Source organism: Argopecten irradians, chromosome 4, assembly GCF_041381155.1.
Source record: "Argopecten irradians isolate NY chromosome 4, Ai_NY, whole genome shotgun sequence".
Lineage (NCBI taxonomy): Eukaryota > Metazoa > Mollusca > Bivalvia > Pectinida > Pectinidae > Argopecten > Argopecten irradians.
The window spans coordinates 19,102,657-19,121,858 of NC_091137.1; the positions used below are offsets into that span (position 1 = coordinate 19,102,657).

The 19,202-nt window shown below is 31.0% G+C and overlaps 2 protein-coding genes across 2 annotated transcripts; both read left to right on the forward strand.

Annotated features, from left to right (window-relative positions):
• The first annotated feature begins 2,039 nt into the window (after positions 1-2,039).
• LOC138322419 (uncharacterized) lies at positions 2,040-3,276 on the forward strand. Its single transcript, XM_069266448.1, has 3 exons — positions 2,040-2,354; positions 2,828-2,892; positions 3,191-3,276. Exons 1-2 carry the CDS (start codon positions 2,048-2,050, stop codon positions 2,881-2,883), a joined length of 363 nt encoding a protein of 120 aa, XP_069122549.1. The 5' UTR covers positions 2,040-2,047; the 3' UTR covers positions 2,884-2,892; positions 3,191-3,276.
• Positions 3,277-10,317: 7,041 nt separating this feature from the next.
• Positions 10,318-12,326, forward strand: LOC138322420 (uncharacterized). The gene is made up of 4 exons (XM_069266449.1): positions 10,318-10,519; positions 10,714-11,090; positions 11,619-11,725; positions 12,206-12,326. The coding sequence occupies exons 1-3, from the start codon at positions 10,335-10,337 to the stop codon at positions 11,678-11,680; spliced, it is 624 nt and encodes a 207-aa protein (XP_069122550.1). The 5' UTR covers positions 10,318-10,334; the 3' UTR covers positions 11,681-11,725; positions 12,206-12,326.
• The last annotated feature ends 6,876 nt before the right edge of the window (positions 12,327-19,202 follow it).

Below are 19,202 nucleotides of genomic sequence, written 5' to 3' on the forward strand. Positions count from 1 at the left end.
CCATCAATCCCGTCACATCACTTAATAGTTGTCAACACAGTAATGCGCTACTTAGGGAAGTGGCTGAACCACGTATACATTAAAGTTTGTGTTTACATTATGTAGACCAGCATCTCTATAATATCAGTCCAATCTAAACCAAACTTCGAACATAGTATTATATAGATTTAAACATATCTTTATTGCTATATTTTATGTACAATGGGATTGGACACAAGTTTTCCAACTTATATGAAGTCCTTTCCCTAAATAGGGATAATGTTAGAGAACCTTATTAGAATATAATTCAGTTTTGCTAGTAACGAGCATGCTCATTGGCTTTAACATTTACTTTATCGGTCCCTAAAGGAAAGCAATGGCGTCGTCGTTGGTAACGTCACTTCTGATTGGTTGAGTTAACGGCGTAATTATTTATATATAGCTTGATAAATTACCAATCTTCTTATTACAATGCTTTAATAGGGTTTGCCACAATTTTATAAAGACCTAAAAGCATATTCAAAACCGGAAGACTATTGAACGTTAATTACATATCAATGTTATGCTCCTACTTGGAACTGTTAATGTGTAGGAATAAAAATCCAAGAAGCATAGAAGACACATAAGGGGTTTCACATCTAATATATATTCTGGTCAGGAAACAACGGCAAATTCCGGTGATTTCTGCATCTGTTGTCTGTCAGAATTGTGCACAGTCACGTATTAAGAACAGATAAAGCAATAAATAACAAGAGATCCCACAGGGATCTTGGCGCCCACCAAAGATTGATCTATATCTGATAAATGTCAGATGGATCTTTTCTCTTTTTTCAAATTTCAACTATCAAAACTCAAGATGATGGATGGATCGGTCTTAAAACACAATATGTGCAACTAGGGCCTTTGGGGAACCTAAATATGAAATTTGAGAATGATGTCTTTTTTGAGAAATAGCGATAACAAACTTTAAATATCAAAATCCGAGATGGCTACCTGGCGGCCATCTTGTTGACCGATCGGTCCCAAAATATGCACAGCTAGGGCCCTTAGGGAACCTACATATAAATTTTAGAATGAACCCTTCAGTACTTTCTGAAAAAGCGATATTGTTACCGGACGGAAGGACGGACCAAAAATTATTTGAATAGCCCATTATCAGATGATGGGCTTAAAAGTCAATGTTTTATTGTCTTAAATAAATCAATAATTTCAAATGGTGTTATAGAGAAAAATATTTTCAATTAGTCGCCTTTGCACATGTAGAAAGATATTCAAAGACTTGCAAACACCTGATAATGACCGTTATTATAGACCATTTATCATGACCTGCTACATTGCGCCAACAGGTAACTAGAAACACTCGCGTGATGGCTTGTTAACGGTATTATTTCCTCTGGCCATTTTACGCTTCTAGTAACTTCCGCTCACAGTGGCGTAATTTCATCAGTAATGGTGTGAAATACCAGCCAATAGAGAGACTCGTTAGAGGATTTGCCTAACATCCGGGTTTTCACACATAAATATAATCAACCTTTTTGTCCGTGAATAGTTTTCAGGACTCTAACTTGTAAGAAAAGGTAAGATTCCAAAATTTGTTTATCTGCATGTATAAGGAAAGACGTACGTATTGTTATGGTGTCAAACCTAAGATATTATAATTTATATGTCATTTTTGTTTACCTGTTGTATAAATTCGACTTACAAAGCAAACTTAGACTAACATAAACTGGTGTTAAAGAAATTATTCATGAGGTCCAATATATTCTACTTATTTTAATGCAATCAAACCTTTTACTTTACATTGAGCAAGTAAGCACAGTGGTCATTTCGACAAATTACACTGACACAACAGAAATAAAATTATAAAGGAGCTAAAATATGAATATTGCTTTGAAATGAAGGTATATATTTAGTTTACATTGAGCTTACATGGAGTTTACATTGAGTTCGTCAAAGCAATTAAATAATTTTGTCGAAAAAGAGGCACAAAAGTTTTGAGTCAAAATATGTCAACACATGAATGATTGTCTGTGGATAAGAAATTGAAATACATGTTGGTCTTTTTTAGATGAGAGGAGTAATAATTGCCGTGGCCGTTGTGGCCTGTTGTGTTGTTGCGGCCAGAGCCGAGGCGTATGGTAACTATGGCAGCGGACTGAGCAGTACCTACTTACAGAAAGGTCACGTGAACCAGTACAGTACTGGGGGATATACTAAGGCCTACTCCTCATACCCAAGTTATTCTGGGTATTCCGGGTATGGAAAAAAATCCGGAGTGAAGAAACAACAGATCATCTGGAACCCCGCTTTCTCCTTACCTCCATCCCCAGTTTTACCCGAGGATGACACCATTTTTGGTGGCGACGGAACTCTATGTAAGTAAAATACGGTAAATTGATAATTTTCACAATTTTTTTTGTAATATTATGAAAAATTAGCATAAGATATAGAGAAAACGTTGCTTATGTTTTAAAATACAAGTTGTGTTTTGGAGAAGATTCAGAAAGACAAAAATGGCTTGTCACTTTTATTCTTTAAAATAAAAGCATATATGTTGCAAGTAAGTCCTTTCTCTAACAATATTTCGCCTTCGAAGTAGGCCAGTCGAATCCGCGCTCGTTCTGAACTTCAAAAATACAGTTCTTTTCAAAATACATTAAATAAAATATATATTCTTATGTGGTCGGTGTATTCCGAAAACCTCAATGCTGCTTGCATGATAGATATGTATTATGTACTGAAAACTGTTATGTAATGTTATCTTAAAACAACAAACAATTTCCTCTCAAAGTATAAACCTTGTACACTTTATTGTTTTCCCTAATTAAGACCATATTTGCTTTTGTAGTGATGCTGGTTTTGGTGGGATTCCTCCTCCTCCGTAACTCCAACTCTGCTGCTTAATGGACTCAAGTAAGTTTACCACAGTATAGTATTATACAATTTTAAACAGATACTGACGAAAAACAAATCTGTCGTTAACCAATACTATAATGTTTATTTCAATACAAATAAATGTAGTTCTAAAAGTACTTTTTATTCTTGCAATCAGTTCAAGGATGCATATTTTCTTTTGACATTTTAATCTGAAAGCATACTTTGTCGAATATGAAGTAGTTTTAATTATTTTTTCAAGATTTTTTCTTTTTTCTTTTGGTTGCTTTATACTCTATATAGTTATTTCTATGTATTTTCCTTTTGCTATTTTCAGGTATGACGTCCTAAACTTCATAGAAGCCGTACTTCCAGGGTATCTTTGTTTTTTTTTCTCGTGTTAATAAAAATCTGTTATCAAAATACAACGAACCTGGTTATTTTTTAACACCGGATGACTGACATGTACAGCAGGTTTAAAGACAGGTCAGATTCTGGAACAGAAAAAACAACAACCCTTATTATCGCCACACATTATAATTTAAATAAAAAATAATTGAAATAGCCATTTAAATTAGTTAAATCTTTTGAAGGGACAGATTACAACTTAGATGTATCATATTATCGTATTATTTTTTATACATCTTAATTATAAAATGTCATCCCTTTTGGGTCACTCATAACTACAGATCTCTAGGTAGGCGTCTGATAACGTCCTGTCCATGTCAACATGATGGTATATATATGTAGGAATCGACAGGGTTAATATGTGTTTTTTAGACCAAACATATGAAGACTTTACCTGTTCCGATAATCCTTTGAATACATTTAGCTTATTAATAAAAATTAAAATGTACAAAAGAATCTTTGGAAGGTTAATGGTTAAAAAAATAAATAAAAATGAAAATCTGAAGCATTATATCAAATTAGACTTTTGATTTTATTTGTGGAATGCTTACTAAATTTCATTTTAAAAGCTGTTTTCAATGATAATTTTCTCCGTCACTCATGGCATATTCCGACACAAGTCTAATGACGGTTATTGTTCAATAAAAATCAGAAAAAATGTACAAAAGAAAGAAAACAAAATATTGCAAAATTTGCAATGCAGAATTGGAAAGAAATAATACAGATAGATCTTTGTTGATAAATGAAACCGGAAAAACCCAACGACAGTCGAAGTTAAACAAAAAAAGATGTACAAATGCTTGAAAAGTTCCCCTCCATTATTGTATACTGACCGGGCTATAACAAAGAAATGGTGGACTTCAGGACGATATCATCCAGACTCTTTCTTTCCTAAATGTTTTTGAAACGCCATAAATGACTTTATAGTTGTATGAGGTGTCGTTCTATCGGAACAACTTCACTCCCTTGGTAAGTGTTTATGTGGTTAACGTAATGTAAATGGTCTTAAAGCAGTTACAGAAAGGGAAGAACAGTTTGACATGTCCAGCACCGAAGTCGATAAACGGTTGATATCTAAGGATCAACTTGAATAGATTTTCTATATTATGAAGATATAACACAGAAATGAGAGTACACTCAGATTTTTGTTTATATCTCCATAACGTAAAAAATATAAATTCAAATTAATCCTTATACAGCAATTCAATTTACTGAAGTTAATCTCTTAAAAATTCAAATTCATTCTAGGACTCATTTTCTATGAAATCATTACGACTTTACAAACGTTGACGGCATTTTTAACTTTATGGGCTGATTAAGTAAATGTTTAATCCAATGAAAAAGCTCGTAAAAAAGCACACTTGAATTATGATTGACTACATGATAGGGGAAGTAATATAAGTTATAACATAATCCGCCTGATATTCAGTGACTTCGCCCATGTAATATAAGTGCATACTATATACCATAAACAAATCATGAGAACATTCATTCATTGTTTGAAACTTGAAAAACTTGAAACTTGAAAATCATTTCGTGGATTGAAATATCCGTGGTTAGCTGATGTCAGATCACTTTGAATTTTTTGTTGTTGTTTATATCCGTGATTCATTAGCAACCACAAAAGCAGTGGACATTTCTATACAATAAATAGCTCATGATATATGACTAGTGTAAAATACCCCTGAGAGCGATATTTCATTGGCTCGACATGAAAGAAAAAATTACATGACGTCAAGATTCGAGGATAGTGACAAAATTGTTTTCCAAATACAACACATTTTTACATTGGATTTCTAGTTATGTGATGAAATAATGTGATAAATAAGAGGTCAGTTATTATGAAATATTATGAAACTCGTCTAGAAGTTTTAATTTTTGCACGCCAAGGCTTTCTAAAATAAAAACTTCTAAGACTGGCTTCATAGATTTTCATATGAAATAAACACTCATTTAAGTCCTATATTTATAATGAAAGTGACTGGATTGAAAGCTGTTCGATATCGCCACCCGTCTGACAAAGTATGGTTGTATCACCAATTAATGCATATAGCAGATTGCAGCCACAAATGGTTATCACGACCTCTATCTTATCCAATGAAGATACGAATATATTATTAAATTTACAAAAATAAAATAATTTAAGATTGAAACAAAACAAAATGAACAAAATGATATTTATGAAGGTTCATAATAATCAACACAAAACAAAGAATTTCCCTCATAAAACAGAAGTGTTGCTAATTCCATAATGATTAAGTTAAAAAGCATGATATCATAAAATTTATTACATTCATTGTTTAAAGCCCCACTGCTTTTCCGAAATATCATCTTCTGAAATATTTAATTAAAATAAATGAAATGTTTATTCTTATAACTCGGGTCGTCTTATGTTTCCCGCCGTAGACCTTACTAATGCGCAGTAGTTGAATATCACTGCGCTAGACGACAAAACAGCGAAATCATCTAAGGTCATCGATATGTATTTTCTTATGTTACCGATGTTTTTAAGAAACCTTTAAATTTTGCTCAGGAAAAGTAGTGGGCCTTTTATGACCCTATTTAGAGATAATCCAACGACAATATATTTTTAGTTCTTAGTGTTGTCATAGATTATATTTTACCTCGATCATTGCACTCTAGAATTCTGATTAGTTTCAGGTCCTATTTACGATAGCTACCCATCACAGTCATGTTCTTAAAGCTCAATATATTTTATACTGTTAAACTATTCTAGTAACCAGCTGATTTATCTATTTAACGTGCCCGTTTTTGTTAAGGTTGCGCTGATTCCTTTTGAATTGTCATCAATAAAGCAATCATTACAAATATGTGTATTTTCCATTGTGCTAACCTGCTCAAATATGCATTGCATTACAATTCGAATGTGCTGTACTAGATACATAAGCAGTAGGTCACTGTTCAGACTACTGTAGTACTGGTACCGTTAACATTTAAAATTATATGTGCCGTAACTGGGCAAAATTTGACATACTATTTTTTCTACAGTAATCTATTGAAAACCATAAGTTTTGATGAATTAAGCTGTAAAAATCATTTAAATGGCTTCAGATACCTTATAAACGTTAATTACAAAACAAAAATTATGTATTGAAAGATCGTTGGTTTTTATGCCTTATGTATGCTAAGTAGGAAATATATCTGCAGAAATCACTTTCACATAGGTAAAAGAACGGTTAAAATGTTAACTGAAATTGTAGACCACCATTTGGCTTCATGGTTTGACCGTATGTACTCATTTCACTTCATTAAAGATGTAAATATAATGATTTTTGGTAGTACTGCCAAAATCCCTTTCAGCTCTTATTTGTTCATGTAAAATTAAAACCTATACATTGAAAGTACTTAATTCTCAAAATGTTGGTAACTTTTGGTGATAAACAAAATATTAAAAGTTCATCTTGATTCGTGAGTATGAAAAATATGTCACGTATAACTTAAATTAATTAACCCGACTGGTCTTGTGTAACTCAAACTAAAGCATTTTGACATAACATCATAGAAAACGTTATAAACCTCCCTGTGGTGACGACCACATATACTTCCTTGTTGTGTCTGTAGCCCGCGGAATATCACATATTTTAAATTTAGGTAACATGTCGGGATTTCTGTCTGGTGACAGGGTCTGAGGAAACTCGGACTGTTCTCCGTCACGGTATGACGTTACATATAATTTCATAACCTTAAATGTAGAATATGAACAACGCATTTTGTAATAGTCTTCTTTTAACAAATACACGCTTAAAAATCAAGATATTTACGACCATACTACTAGTATGTATAACAAACAAATGCTTACATAAATTCACAAAAATTATTTCAATGCAAACATCATAATCAAAAAGTATATAATACAATACTCATACACTTACTTAAGTCAGAATACCGTAATCAAAACCTGATTAAAGCTTTGATATCGCAACTATTATAATGATAAAATAATATGACAGTTATATAGTTTTTAAATATAATTTTAGAAAAGCGAGACTCTAAAATATAATTGCGTGTTTAAAAAAACTCTAGAATAAATTAACAAATAGACTTTAGAATATGATTATAAAATGACTTAACTATAGAATATAATTAATGAATAGACTTTAGAATATGATTATAAAATAAAACCAGCTACACAATTTGTAAATATGAATTAGTTCTTTAAAAAACACCCGTAATATGGCTATTAACAACTAGCTTTTATTATCTATTATAAGGAGATAGAACGGATTATGAAATTTTGTCTAACCCTACTTTTATTTATGCAAAGAAATTAATAATATTCAATTGTAAAATTCGAAAACAAACTAATATTGGAAGATGGTAACATCCTTTAAAGAGAAAACAATAATTCACTGAAACAATGACGCTTGCTCTTTTTATGTGTAATTCTGATTCATCAAAAAATATGTTTGCCTGTTGAGTTAACATGACAATTTTACGAAATCAACTTTTTTTAAATGTATAAATTGTGATTCGATAATATCAGTTATTTCATTTTAAATCTATCTTATCAACTAAGTAAACATAATTTTGTAAGGGGAGCTTGCTTAAAGATCGAAAATAAATCTCTAGAAAACACCCTTTTATTTGTTGTGAACCTGGAGGCTATAATGACGTTATTCATTTCTTTTATTACTTTATTTCTTAGACAAGTTCGATCCGATTTCCAAAAGATTTCGTTTCGGAAAAAAACTTCAATGTGTAGTCAATCAATCGATCAATGTCACGTTTTCTTACATATGTTGCAACATTCCATACCTATATGACAATTAAAAATGTCCAGCCGAACTGGCTTATGTAACAAACAAAAAACATATACTGGTTGTGACAAAGCTTATTTAAAACGAATGTACATAAATCAGCCCTATATTTGCAAGTATGTATTCAATTTTTCCATATAAAAATAAAATTGGATTGTTAATAAAAAAAATCAGATGCCTGCACTTTCTTATTCAAATATACATTATCACCCCTAATGTTTTAAGATCTGTGTTCTTTTTCACCTATGAAATATATTATAAAAAATTGATGATGAAATTTTACTATCGGCAAAATTCATAATAAAAATTAACTTTTCAGTACTCATTCTATAAAAACCTTCGAAAAGATTTATCATATGTAAAAACAATTGATGTCTTATGTCGGAATAAAACTCACATACAATTAAAAATGATTTTCATTTTCTAATACATTTGATGAACAATATGTACAAATTCTTTGATCCAAAGGGACTTTGGAATTATTATATCACCCGGTTTCTACAGCTAAAGACAGGTTAATACATCTAAATGAACTGATGATCCTTCTATAGGGCCTCGAAATCAATATAGATGAGACTTGTATAATTTTTAAGTACGAAGTTTATTCTGACTATCTCTCCTTCTATCACTCCACACATACCTATGCAATTCAAATGCATCATGTTCAATTAAGAATATCTCTAATACACTTAAAAGAGTTACGAACATCGACATTATTGGTTATTTCATTAAACAAATTCTTGTGTCTAAAGACCGACCATAGCTTAAAGACCAATTTTGAATAGTATTAATAAGTCTATTTGTAGGATTTGACTTTACTTTTACCTAATACCATATCTGTTCTTTGTATTGTCTTCGTAGAACACCATCCCATGTCTCCTCTTAAATCGACAATTCTTCCGTTTTCCCTGTAGTTGCTTGAATACAATCACTTTGAAGTTGAAACATTCATAAAATTGAAAATTTTGAGTGAAAATTTGTTTTAAACATTCCACTGACTATATTGAATAGTTTCTAAAGGATTTATCAAACTTGGAACCCATAATCAATTTAGCATTCACTTAAATATATCACAGTGGAAATATTGTCGTGTGAAGTCGTATAAAATTGCACTGTAATCGGATACAAAAACATTTATTTTCAAAATGATTCCATATTTTGCTGTCCTGTAACATTGCTGCAAGTAGAGATATTCATTAATTGAAGTTTGACGGATGAATACAATTATCATTTCAAAGTTCATATTATAGCTAGGCATTGCAATTACATAAATGAGTATCAAAATATTTACTCTTTTGTCATTTTCCATTTAAGATTTGAATGCGTCAATATAGATTCCAATTAAAATCTTAACCGGGCCAATAGCCAATAGCTTAGTTAATTTCATTGAATGAAAGCAAAATATTTGAATTTAGAACCCCATAGCACTAAAGTTGTAGCAATTTTTCCATCTGGTAAATGTAATAGGACCTGATGTGTTCAATCTTGAATGACTTTAATTACTTTGATTGTGCATTTTTCTTTTACTATGATTTAGATTACATGGTTTTTTATTCACAAACTGTTCAAGAAAGTTTCCTATAAAATGTTGTCATCCTAAAATTGCACAATTTGGTATTAGTGCTTATTAGGGACTCTAAAACATCATATAGTAAAGTTACATGTATGACTTTGCATTAATAGCTATGTTGTTTTGTTTTAGCCGTTTATTGTCGATTCTTCTTGCTGCTTTCATAAATTATTATATTTGGAACACAAAGATGAATTGTTTGTTTATTTGTTTATTTCATCCTGCAATTATACAGTAAGTGATAGGAGTATTGATGGCATTTGTAGGTGGCGCTGCTGCTAACTCCGTTTACCGAACAATCAATACAGAGAGTTTCGATTGTTTGATTATAGATTCTGTATACCTAGACATTTTCGTTGTGTATAAACGTTCGTTGTTTCCGTGATTGCTACTTAGTGAACCACGAATATAAAAACAACGAATATTCATGTTATATGGTACACAACAAAACCTTAAAACAATTATATGTAATCCAACAAAAATGTAAGGTAATAACAGAATATATAAATTTTACATAAAACTACAACTTTATCATAAGCCACTTAACAATTGTTTTTATTTCCAAATTAATTTCAACTTGACATAAATTCATATTTTACCATATTTTGTTTAGGACTAAGAAGTACCGAAAAGTATTTGACGGTCATATAGATTATCTCAGTAACGAAGGTAATACATAATATTCATGTAACGTTGTGCGCAGTGCTTCCTGCTTCTTCCCGTCAATGGCAGTCCATAGGGTGCTTGCCATTAGCTGTCTGGAGCGATTGCATCAGCATACGTCATGTTGTGGAATCGGTACGGACACCAACAGTTTGTTCTACATTCCTTCGCGACACCGGAAGTTCTGTACTGTGTATAAAAGCCACACATTTCATAAACTCGTCAGTATTTTGCAGCTCGCCGTAAAGTAAGTACCTAAACATATCATACAGTTTAGATATCTGGACATAACATATTACATCAATTTGGTATTCATTTTATTTGCTTTTGATCAATTTATCTACATACTACTTTGTGAAAATAATGCATATTGTACTATTTAACATTAGACTATTTATAAACTTTGAAATCCAGCTAAATGTATCAATTTCACTATCACAGGTATTCAGTCAAAATGAGAACTGCCAGCGTAACCCTTTTCGTCGTCGTCGTCGCCCTAGGCCTCAGCGCCTGTCTGGGACAGGATGATTTCTTTGATGATGATAACGGTTACTACGGCGGGTACCCCGGGTATTCGGTGGGTGGATACCCCTCATTCTCATACGGAGGAGGAATGACCTACGGATACGGAAAGGGATACGGAATGGGTTACGGAAAGGGATACGGAAAGGGATACGGAAAGGGACACGGAAAGGTTGTTGAGACAGTTGTGAGGGCCCCATACGCCGCCCCCATGATGCCCCCACCCGCTCCTGCTTTCGGTGCTGGCGCTGCTTTTGCTGAAGACGAAGGACTTTTCGGCGTTGGAAACGGATGGGGTAAGTTGACATACAACCAAGAGAATTCTGCAATGCTTCCATACAGTAATACAATTTCAGTCAACAGGACTATAAATCATTAAGTCCCTGTCCGAACAAGTAACAGCATAGTTTAATGTAAAGCTATATCCTATTGAGAATTTAGAGTCTACCATAGGTACCGTTTTATATAATATTCATTATAATCTGTTTCATATTTTACATTCAGTAAAAATGTTTTTAATATAACCTGTTCAATATTTTCGGGTATTTAATGTTTCTAGTTTTTTCTTTTTCATATTTCATACTTTAGTTCAATGATGGCTCTATATTCCGTTTCGTTTTTTAACATTATACATGTAGTATGATTTTTTCCCATTTATTTTTCATTCTGGTTTGTTCTATACAATGTAGTATAAGGTTTTCACTTTACCGTATCCTGTTTCACATTTTAGGTATACTATAACTTTTTTTTCTCTAAATCCTGTTTCAAATCATCGCATAATAATTGAAAATTGTGTTCATTATATCCATGTTTCATATTTACAGTGCTGTTGCTTCTTCTGCTCCCATTCCTGCTCAGCAACAACAATGGAGGTCTCCTCGGATAGATTATTGTTCACAATATGATCACTTCATCAATAATTAAAATATATGTAAGTATACCGTAACATTATCCTAATCCGTTTTGAGAGAGAGTTATGTGTATCTTATTTAGTTCAGGACAGATAATCCCTCTATGCGGAGATTGTTTAAGCATTTATAAAATGTTTCGATTTATTTGGGATATGAGATAATATTGATAATTGAGCGCGTGTAAATTATGTAATCCCAGCGATATCAGTGATAGTGATACGTTTTCGAATGTATCGGTATGAAGACAATGTCAGTGCAAACCAAAACAAATGTTTTATTTTCGTCACGATAAATAAGAATGAGCCTCATTGTAAACCTTCCTATTTTTATCTAATACAATAAAATGTCACGTTAGTTAAACAACAAAGAATGGTCTATGTTTAATGTCATTACATCCTTAAAAAATGACCCAGAACAAAAAAAACAAGGTTTCACTTTAAATGTTGATTTTATTTGATTTTAAAGGTTTTGTTTAATACTTTGTTTTTCTTCATTTTCAGATGTCGCGCAATATTACACTAATACAGGACGTCTGTGGAAATCCTTTTGTTCATTTGTCGATTTAACTTATATATGTTTTTGTTTTGTCGTTCATTGTTTGTTAATTAAAACCTACAAATATAATTTTAATTCTATGTTTTCATTACTTGAGAATTTAAAAGTGTTGAGACTATACAACATCAAACAAAAGTTGCTCTCATGACACTTGGATGGACTATATCCGAAATACCATTCATTATCTCATTTGCTTCACCGAAGTTCGAACACTCGGATGGATAGTCGTTATCAATCAAACGACTAAAGAAGATACACCGGAATGATTATGGTTTATGGACATATACTTTTTCAGTTATGTTATATTACTAAAGATAAACAAAACTGGCAATACATTTGGTTTTATAATGGTACTTTTAACAAAACAAAGAATCAAGTTAAAACTGAAACACTGTATTTTATTCAGCAAGATAATCATGTAAATGGACGTGTACTTTGCGGTGTACTAGTACAGCTTATGTACTACAGAACACAAAAATGTTGATTTTAAGGTAGAAATATGGCGAGAGTTAGACTAAGAAAAATATGAATGGTCCAGACTATTTCCGATTAAATGTTCCTTTCTTTGTTGCTTATATCAAACGAGTCTCCTTGTATAAGGGATTAATTTATATGAAACGTGTCGTTGTTAAAAAGAACACTCATTTTTTAAATTTTTTTTTTCACGTGACATAGCTATTTTATTTCTTTTTTTTTATAATTATCTTTTTATTCATGATTTTCATCAGTACAATTAAATATACAAATACACTCAATAGACTCTCAAACACATACATACTTACTTAAAAAACATACACTCATATATTTAACACATGCATATACATTCACTTACATACAAATACGAAGCTTAAATGTCTAGTACATACGTAGAAAAAATTATACGAATTAGGAGTTTGGAGATGAGGGGAAAAATTATATTGTACTGAATATTAAGGAAAGGAATCAAAGACAGGATTAGAAGAAAAAGAAAAAAGTGATAGAGTTATAAAGAAAGAAAAAGGAAAATGAAAAGAAAGAAAAAAGAAAAAAAAAAGAAAAAAAGTTAAAAGAGTCTAGGTAGGATGGAGACGGAGGAACAATTATAACTGTATAAAAAATCTTTAATAAAAAAAAAAAAAAAATGCAATTTCGGCTTTGTGCAGGGAAAGGGGAAGGGGGGAATAAAATGAAATAAAACAAACAAATTATAAATATGGATTTAAAAAGTTTAATAAAGTAAATGTGTGACAAAGTGCAATTATAACTTGATTAGTTTTTCCCATTTTCTCCATTCATTTTCAAATTTAAGTTTTACTTTTTCATCTTTACTATTTGAAATATATTTTTGAATTGTATAATGGTCTTTAATTGTGTTGATAAGAGCGTTGATGCTTAATGAGTTGTGTAAACATCTCATTCTGTAAATGTATTGCTTTATAATTATGATAATTTCATTGTCCACTCTATTACTATGGAGATAATTTTCATGCAAGAGTCCAAATAGAAAGGATTTTATATTAACAGAAAAGGGAATTAAGAGAGCTTGTAATAATGTGTCAAAACTTTCAAGTAATCCTTGCACTTCGTCACACTCCCATAACAAGTGTGTAATAGTTTCAGGCTCAGTATTGCAGAGTACACAAAGAGGGGAGATAACTACTCTGATTTTAAACAAAAATGAATTTGTTGCCAAAATATAATGGATTAATCTATATTGGAACCACTGTAGTTTAGCATTTGTTGTAACATTAAATGGAATTTTATATATTTTACACCAAGTTTCATGATCTATATTGTTAAAAATTGCATTCCATTTTCTAGGACCGGACGGTATTATATCGGACTTGTTTAAAAAGTTATAAAACAGTTTTGATCCTTTTCTATCTTTGAGAAAGAGTTGCAGATTAATAGGCATATATGGATAATGAATTTGTTTTCTTTGTAAATCATATGAAGAAATTAGTTTTTTGGTAGCTGAAACAAGACCTTGGTACTGTAAAAAATTTGTGTTAACTTGGTAAATCTGAATAAATTCTTGATATGTGTAAAATAAACTTCCTTCTACACTCTTAACAATGTCATTTATGATACACACACCTTTCTGATAATAGTTTTTATAGAAGATTATCTTCCTATCCACCTTAATATCACTGTTATACCAAATAGGAGCCATCAAAATGTTTTCCTGACAGATTTTCTCGTTATATTTTGAGCTTAACATATACCACGATTTAAAAACATCACTCCAGAATTTATTTTTACATTTATTTTCACACATCTTTATATATTCCGAACCACAATTTGAAAGAAGATCAATATTGATAAAAGTTTTTAGAATTGTCTGCCATTTCTCTTTAGTCTGATAAAGTCTTCTTACCCATGTAAGTTTAAGAGAATTTATAAAAGCTATGGTATTTACACTCATTTTACCAGAAGCCACACACCATTATTATCATTTTATGACTCTCAGTACAGCAATAATTGTATATTTTTTCACATTTAGTATTTATTTCAAGTTTGCACTTTGGAATGATATAATTTCGAAATGTGCGTTACTTAGAGCTATACGTCAAAACATTATTTCACATTATACTGTACTTATAGTATACTCACCCAACCGGTGGAATCAAGTCGCTGGAATGTCATCTGGATAGTCATGACTGACTAAAATAGATACAGTAAAGAAGAGTTTAGACTAGAACTAAGTGGTGTAGATTAGAATATAACCTAAAACATAAAACCATTCTTTTAAACGACAGATAACAAAAAGCAAATACAAAACACGACAAAATTTATAGATCATTTTATAAGAATAACAGCAAATGCAATATGAATAGTCATTCTTCACTCCTTTCAGTTTCTATTGGTCCGTTATGCTAGCATTGCTCTTTTATAACACGCTCTTAACTCTCCTCATGACCTCGAAATGGGATCATGCATGTTAAGTAAATTTTCTATATTTAGCATCACTCTGAGATGCCCATCTCCACAAACTACCATATCGTCCTGTTTCTTATTGGAAGTTTTGGCTGCTGCATATCTTACTTAATAAATTAGTTCTTCTGCCCCAAATCTTACACCCATACAATCTAGGATATTTAGTTCAGGACTATTTCATGCCTGTTTCTTTACCAAAGTTCAGGATTTGTCTGACTATGTATGTTTATATTTGACTAATAGTTTTGTGTCCTATAATTACAATATGAAGTGCAGTACCATTTATTACATGGTTCTTAAGAAGAATACAGAACTCGCCTGGCTATGTATTCATTCCTATTTTGTATTACTCTGGTATCATCACAGGACTTCGCCTGGTCACCTAAAAGTAACAGCTAGAATTTATTTCCCTGATATAAAATTTTCCACCAAATTTTGCTGGTAAGTTTTTAACCATATTATTACCTACAAATTCTTCATGCAGCAGCTGAAACTAGCTCTGAAGGCTAGATAGGATACTTTAAGATGACATTAAAGTGTACATATTTCTTCATCTCTCCTATAGGTGATGCGTAGACTAGATAAACATGAATATGAATGAGTATATATACAAGGGATACTGTAATCTGTAAGTGAAGAAGATATATAAAGTGTAACAACATTGAAAGTATTTAATTCAAAGTTTCAGTAGATAGTTGACATTTTTCTTTCTAACAACAATCATTTAATAAGGGATACAAATGTTCTTGGTCCAATTTGCAGTGATCATCGTCTTATTAACTTTTTTACATCCTATTCAGTATATAAACAAACTGTACATATAATAAACCGATATATAATTACGATGGTGTTGATATTGATAGATTTAATGATAATATAGGTGATAATGATGTAAATGAGAGAGAATATCTACAGTCCGACCAAACGATAAGCCTTGGTTTACTAACACGATTAGATTAAAGTCAGACAGAAGAACCGCATCCATAACAATAAGGCTTTTACTTCAAATTCTCCGACTCACTTGATAAGGTACAAATTAGTTCGAAATGAAACTATTGACTTATTAGAGAAAACAAATCAAGAAACTTAAATCATCGTTAAATAATAAGCACTGGTCTCTAGACAAATGATGGGATATTGCTAAATCTTGTTGAAAATTGATAATAAGCAAACTTCTTTATTCTCCAACATCCTTTTGAAAAAGCGGAACAACTAAGTACATACTTCTCTGCAATCTCCACTTCTAATGACCTTGATCCTCTTCCTCCTCCCCATGGACATAAATTAAAATATTATGCTTTTAAAGGGAAATTATTAGGGTGGTTTAGATATTATCTTCCTGATAGGCCTAAGGCCCCTTTTTTATTTCTACTATATATAAATGACATAACTAATATTGTTACAAGTGATTGCAATTATGTTTGCAGATGACACTGCATTAAGTGAAGTTATTGATAATTACCAAATTTATGCCGCCAATACACTATCACAAAACCTTTCTTCAAGTACCTGGGCTCTGAAATGGGGCATACAGTTTAACCCCACAAAAACTGAATCATTAATGTTTTCAAGGAAACTAAACGTCACTCATTCCAATATATACTTTGACAATAACACATTTAATACAGTTAGCTTACATAGACATTTAGGAGTTTTACTTTTGGACGATTGTAAATAGACTCATCATATAGATTATGTATACCAGAAAGCCTTTAAGAGGATAAATATTTTAGAAATATTAAAAAAGGAGTTTCACGTAATATTTTTTAAACATTTATAAAACTTATATATCTATTTTAGAATATGCAGATATTTTATGGGATAACTGTAATGAACAGTGTACACTTCTGCTAGAGTCTGTTTACGTAGAAACCGCCACCAGGATTATAACGGGATTGCGCTGAGGTACCTCTGATGATATACTTTATAAAGAATTAGCTTGGGAATATCTCTCTGATCGGTGTAAAAACACAAACTTAATACAGTATTATGTTAAAATACTCCATGGCCATGCTCCAGAGCATTTGAAAGCAAGGGTACAACCATTTTTAAGACAGCCTGAAAATGAGATATATCCACTAAGGATGACAAGATATTTTAATATTCCTATGTACAGAACTGCAAGTTACTATAATAGTTTTTCTAAGTACCTTTAGGGAATTTTATTCTTTCGCTCTAAATTTTTCGAATGTTAATTCTGTTGCTCAATTTTAAACACTCATTTTTTATATTAATAAAGTGGAATATGATATAACGAATATCTTTATGAACAAAGGTCCTCGAATTGTAAAAAAAAATGTATTTATGCCAGCTCAAAAATTCCTCTTACAATCTAAATTCTTACCTTTATCGCGATCATTTCAGAGATTCACCAACGTATTTTTGTGGCCTTGGTGATGAAATAGCCGAACATTATCTTTTTATTAGTCCATTATTTAATGAACCAATATTAACACTCACTACCAAAGTACGCAATCCTAATATCCCCCATTCGCATTTTAACACAAAAACTCGATTACATGGCTGTGACCATTGTGATGAAGAAATGAATACATATTTATTGCAATGTACAATGTATATTGGACTTCATAACAGAACCTAAAATATTTTTCAATGGTGATAGATTGGGGAGATACACTAAAGTAATATTCATTCAAGATGCAATATCAAATGTTAAACTATTTTGTTGATAATTGTACCATACCGGATATGTTTGGAGATGGCTAATATAGCCTTTACCTGATGCCAAATCCATTTGCATCTTATTTGCAATAAAATTTGTTGAAATTAAATATGAATGAGTAATGAATTATTTACAAATATGAAAAACTGAATTAAACAGTTGCCGAAAAGTAAAGAAAACAAAAAGAGGAATCATAGACCTATCCAAGTAATAAAATCTATTTAACTGGGGATAACAAGAACGCATACGTAGATTGAAATGTAGTGGAGTGATCAAAGCAGAACCACATAGCATGTTTACATTAAAATGAATAACTAGTTTACCAATCATTGAGTATTTGATCATTAGATAAATATAGGATATTTGGACAGTTAACCAATGTTTATTAGGCAAAAGTTTTTGATACCATTTTATTTTAGAAAAGGTTCATAACTAACCATCATATATTAAATTAAAAAAAAAAGAAATCTTTTATTCAATTAAAATAAATTATATCTTCAGCCATTCTCTAAGGACAGTCTTCAATTCTATAATAGGTTTAATCTTTTTTTCCTCCTATCAAATTATGTGGCATTTTAAATGAAGTATTGAAAAACTAATTGGAATGATATATGATACATCCTTTCCGTTTTTACAATTTTAAAATCACTGAATAAAATAATTTTGAAATTTTAAAAAAATGGTTGTAGTGCATAAACATCTACTGAGATAAACTTGACTCAGCATTGTTTTCTGACAATAACATATGTTCTATAGTCTCGCTTTGATTGTTACAATTGTTGCATGTATCGAGTAGTATTTTGTTTATTAGTTTTATAATTTGGTTTTCCCTCCTTTTTTCTTCTTTTATTGTGAGTATCAATAAATAAAATTTAAACTTTAGATATGGGTTTGTGATGTGAATTGAAACAAAAATATTTTCTTTTATAATGTAAAAGCAAAGAAAATATACATTGCTGTTTTACTTTCTCCTTTTGTAAAACTTGTAATAAGTTCCAATAATTTTCAATAAGCTTAATAAACATGTTATCGTATGTGACACCTAAATAATACTTTTTGCTATATTTCGTTGAGAAAATTTTTAATTTACAGTTTGTGGTAATTTTTAATTTTTAAATATAATTATCATTACATGTGTTATTTCTTTCTCCTTTTGTTAGTACGCGTTTTTGACTTGTTCTTTGGGTATTCAATATTGAGCTGATTTATGTGTATCGAATCAGATTTCTTTTATATTGAATCATATCTTTATTGCACATTCCTTTTTATATTTGCTTTTGATATCCTCGCAATACAAATATTGTTGGTCCTCGCTCATGAATACTACAAGAACGATAGTAATT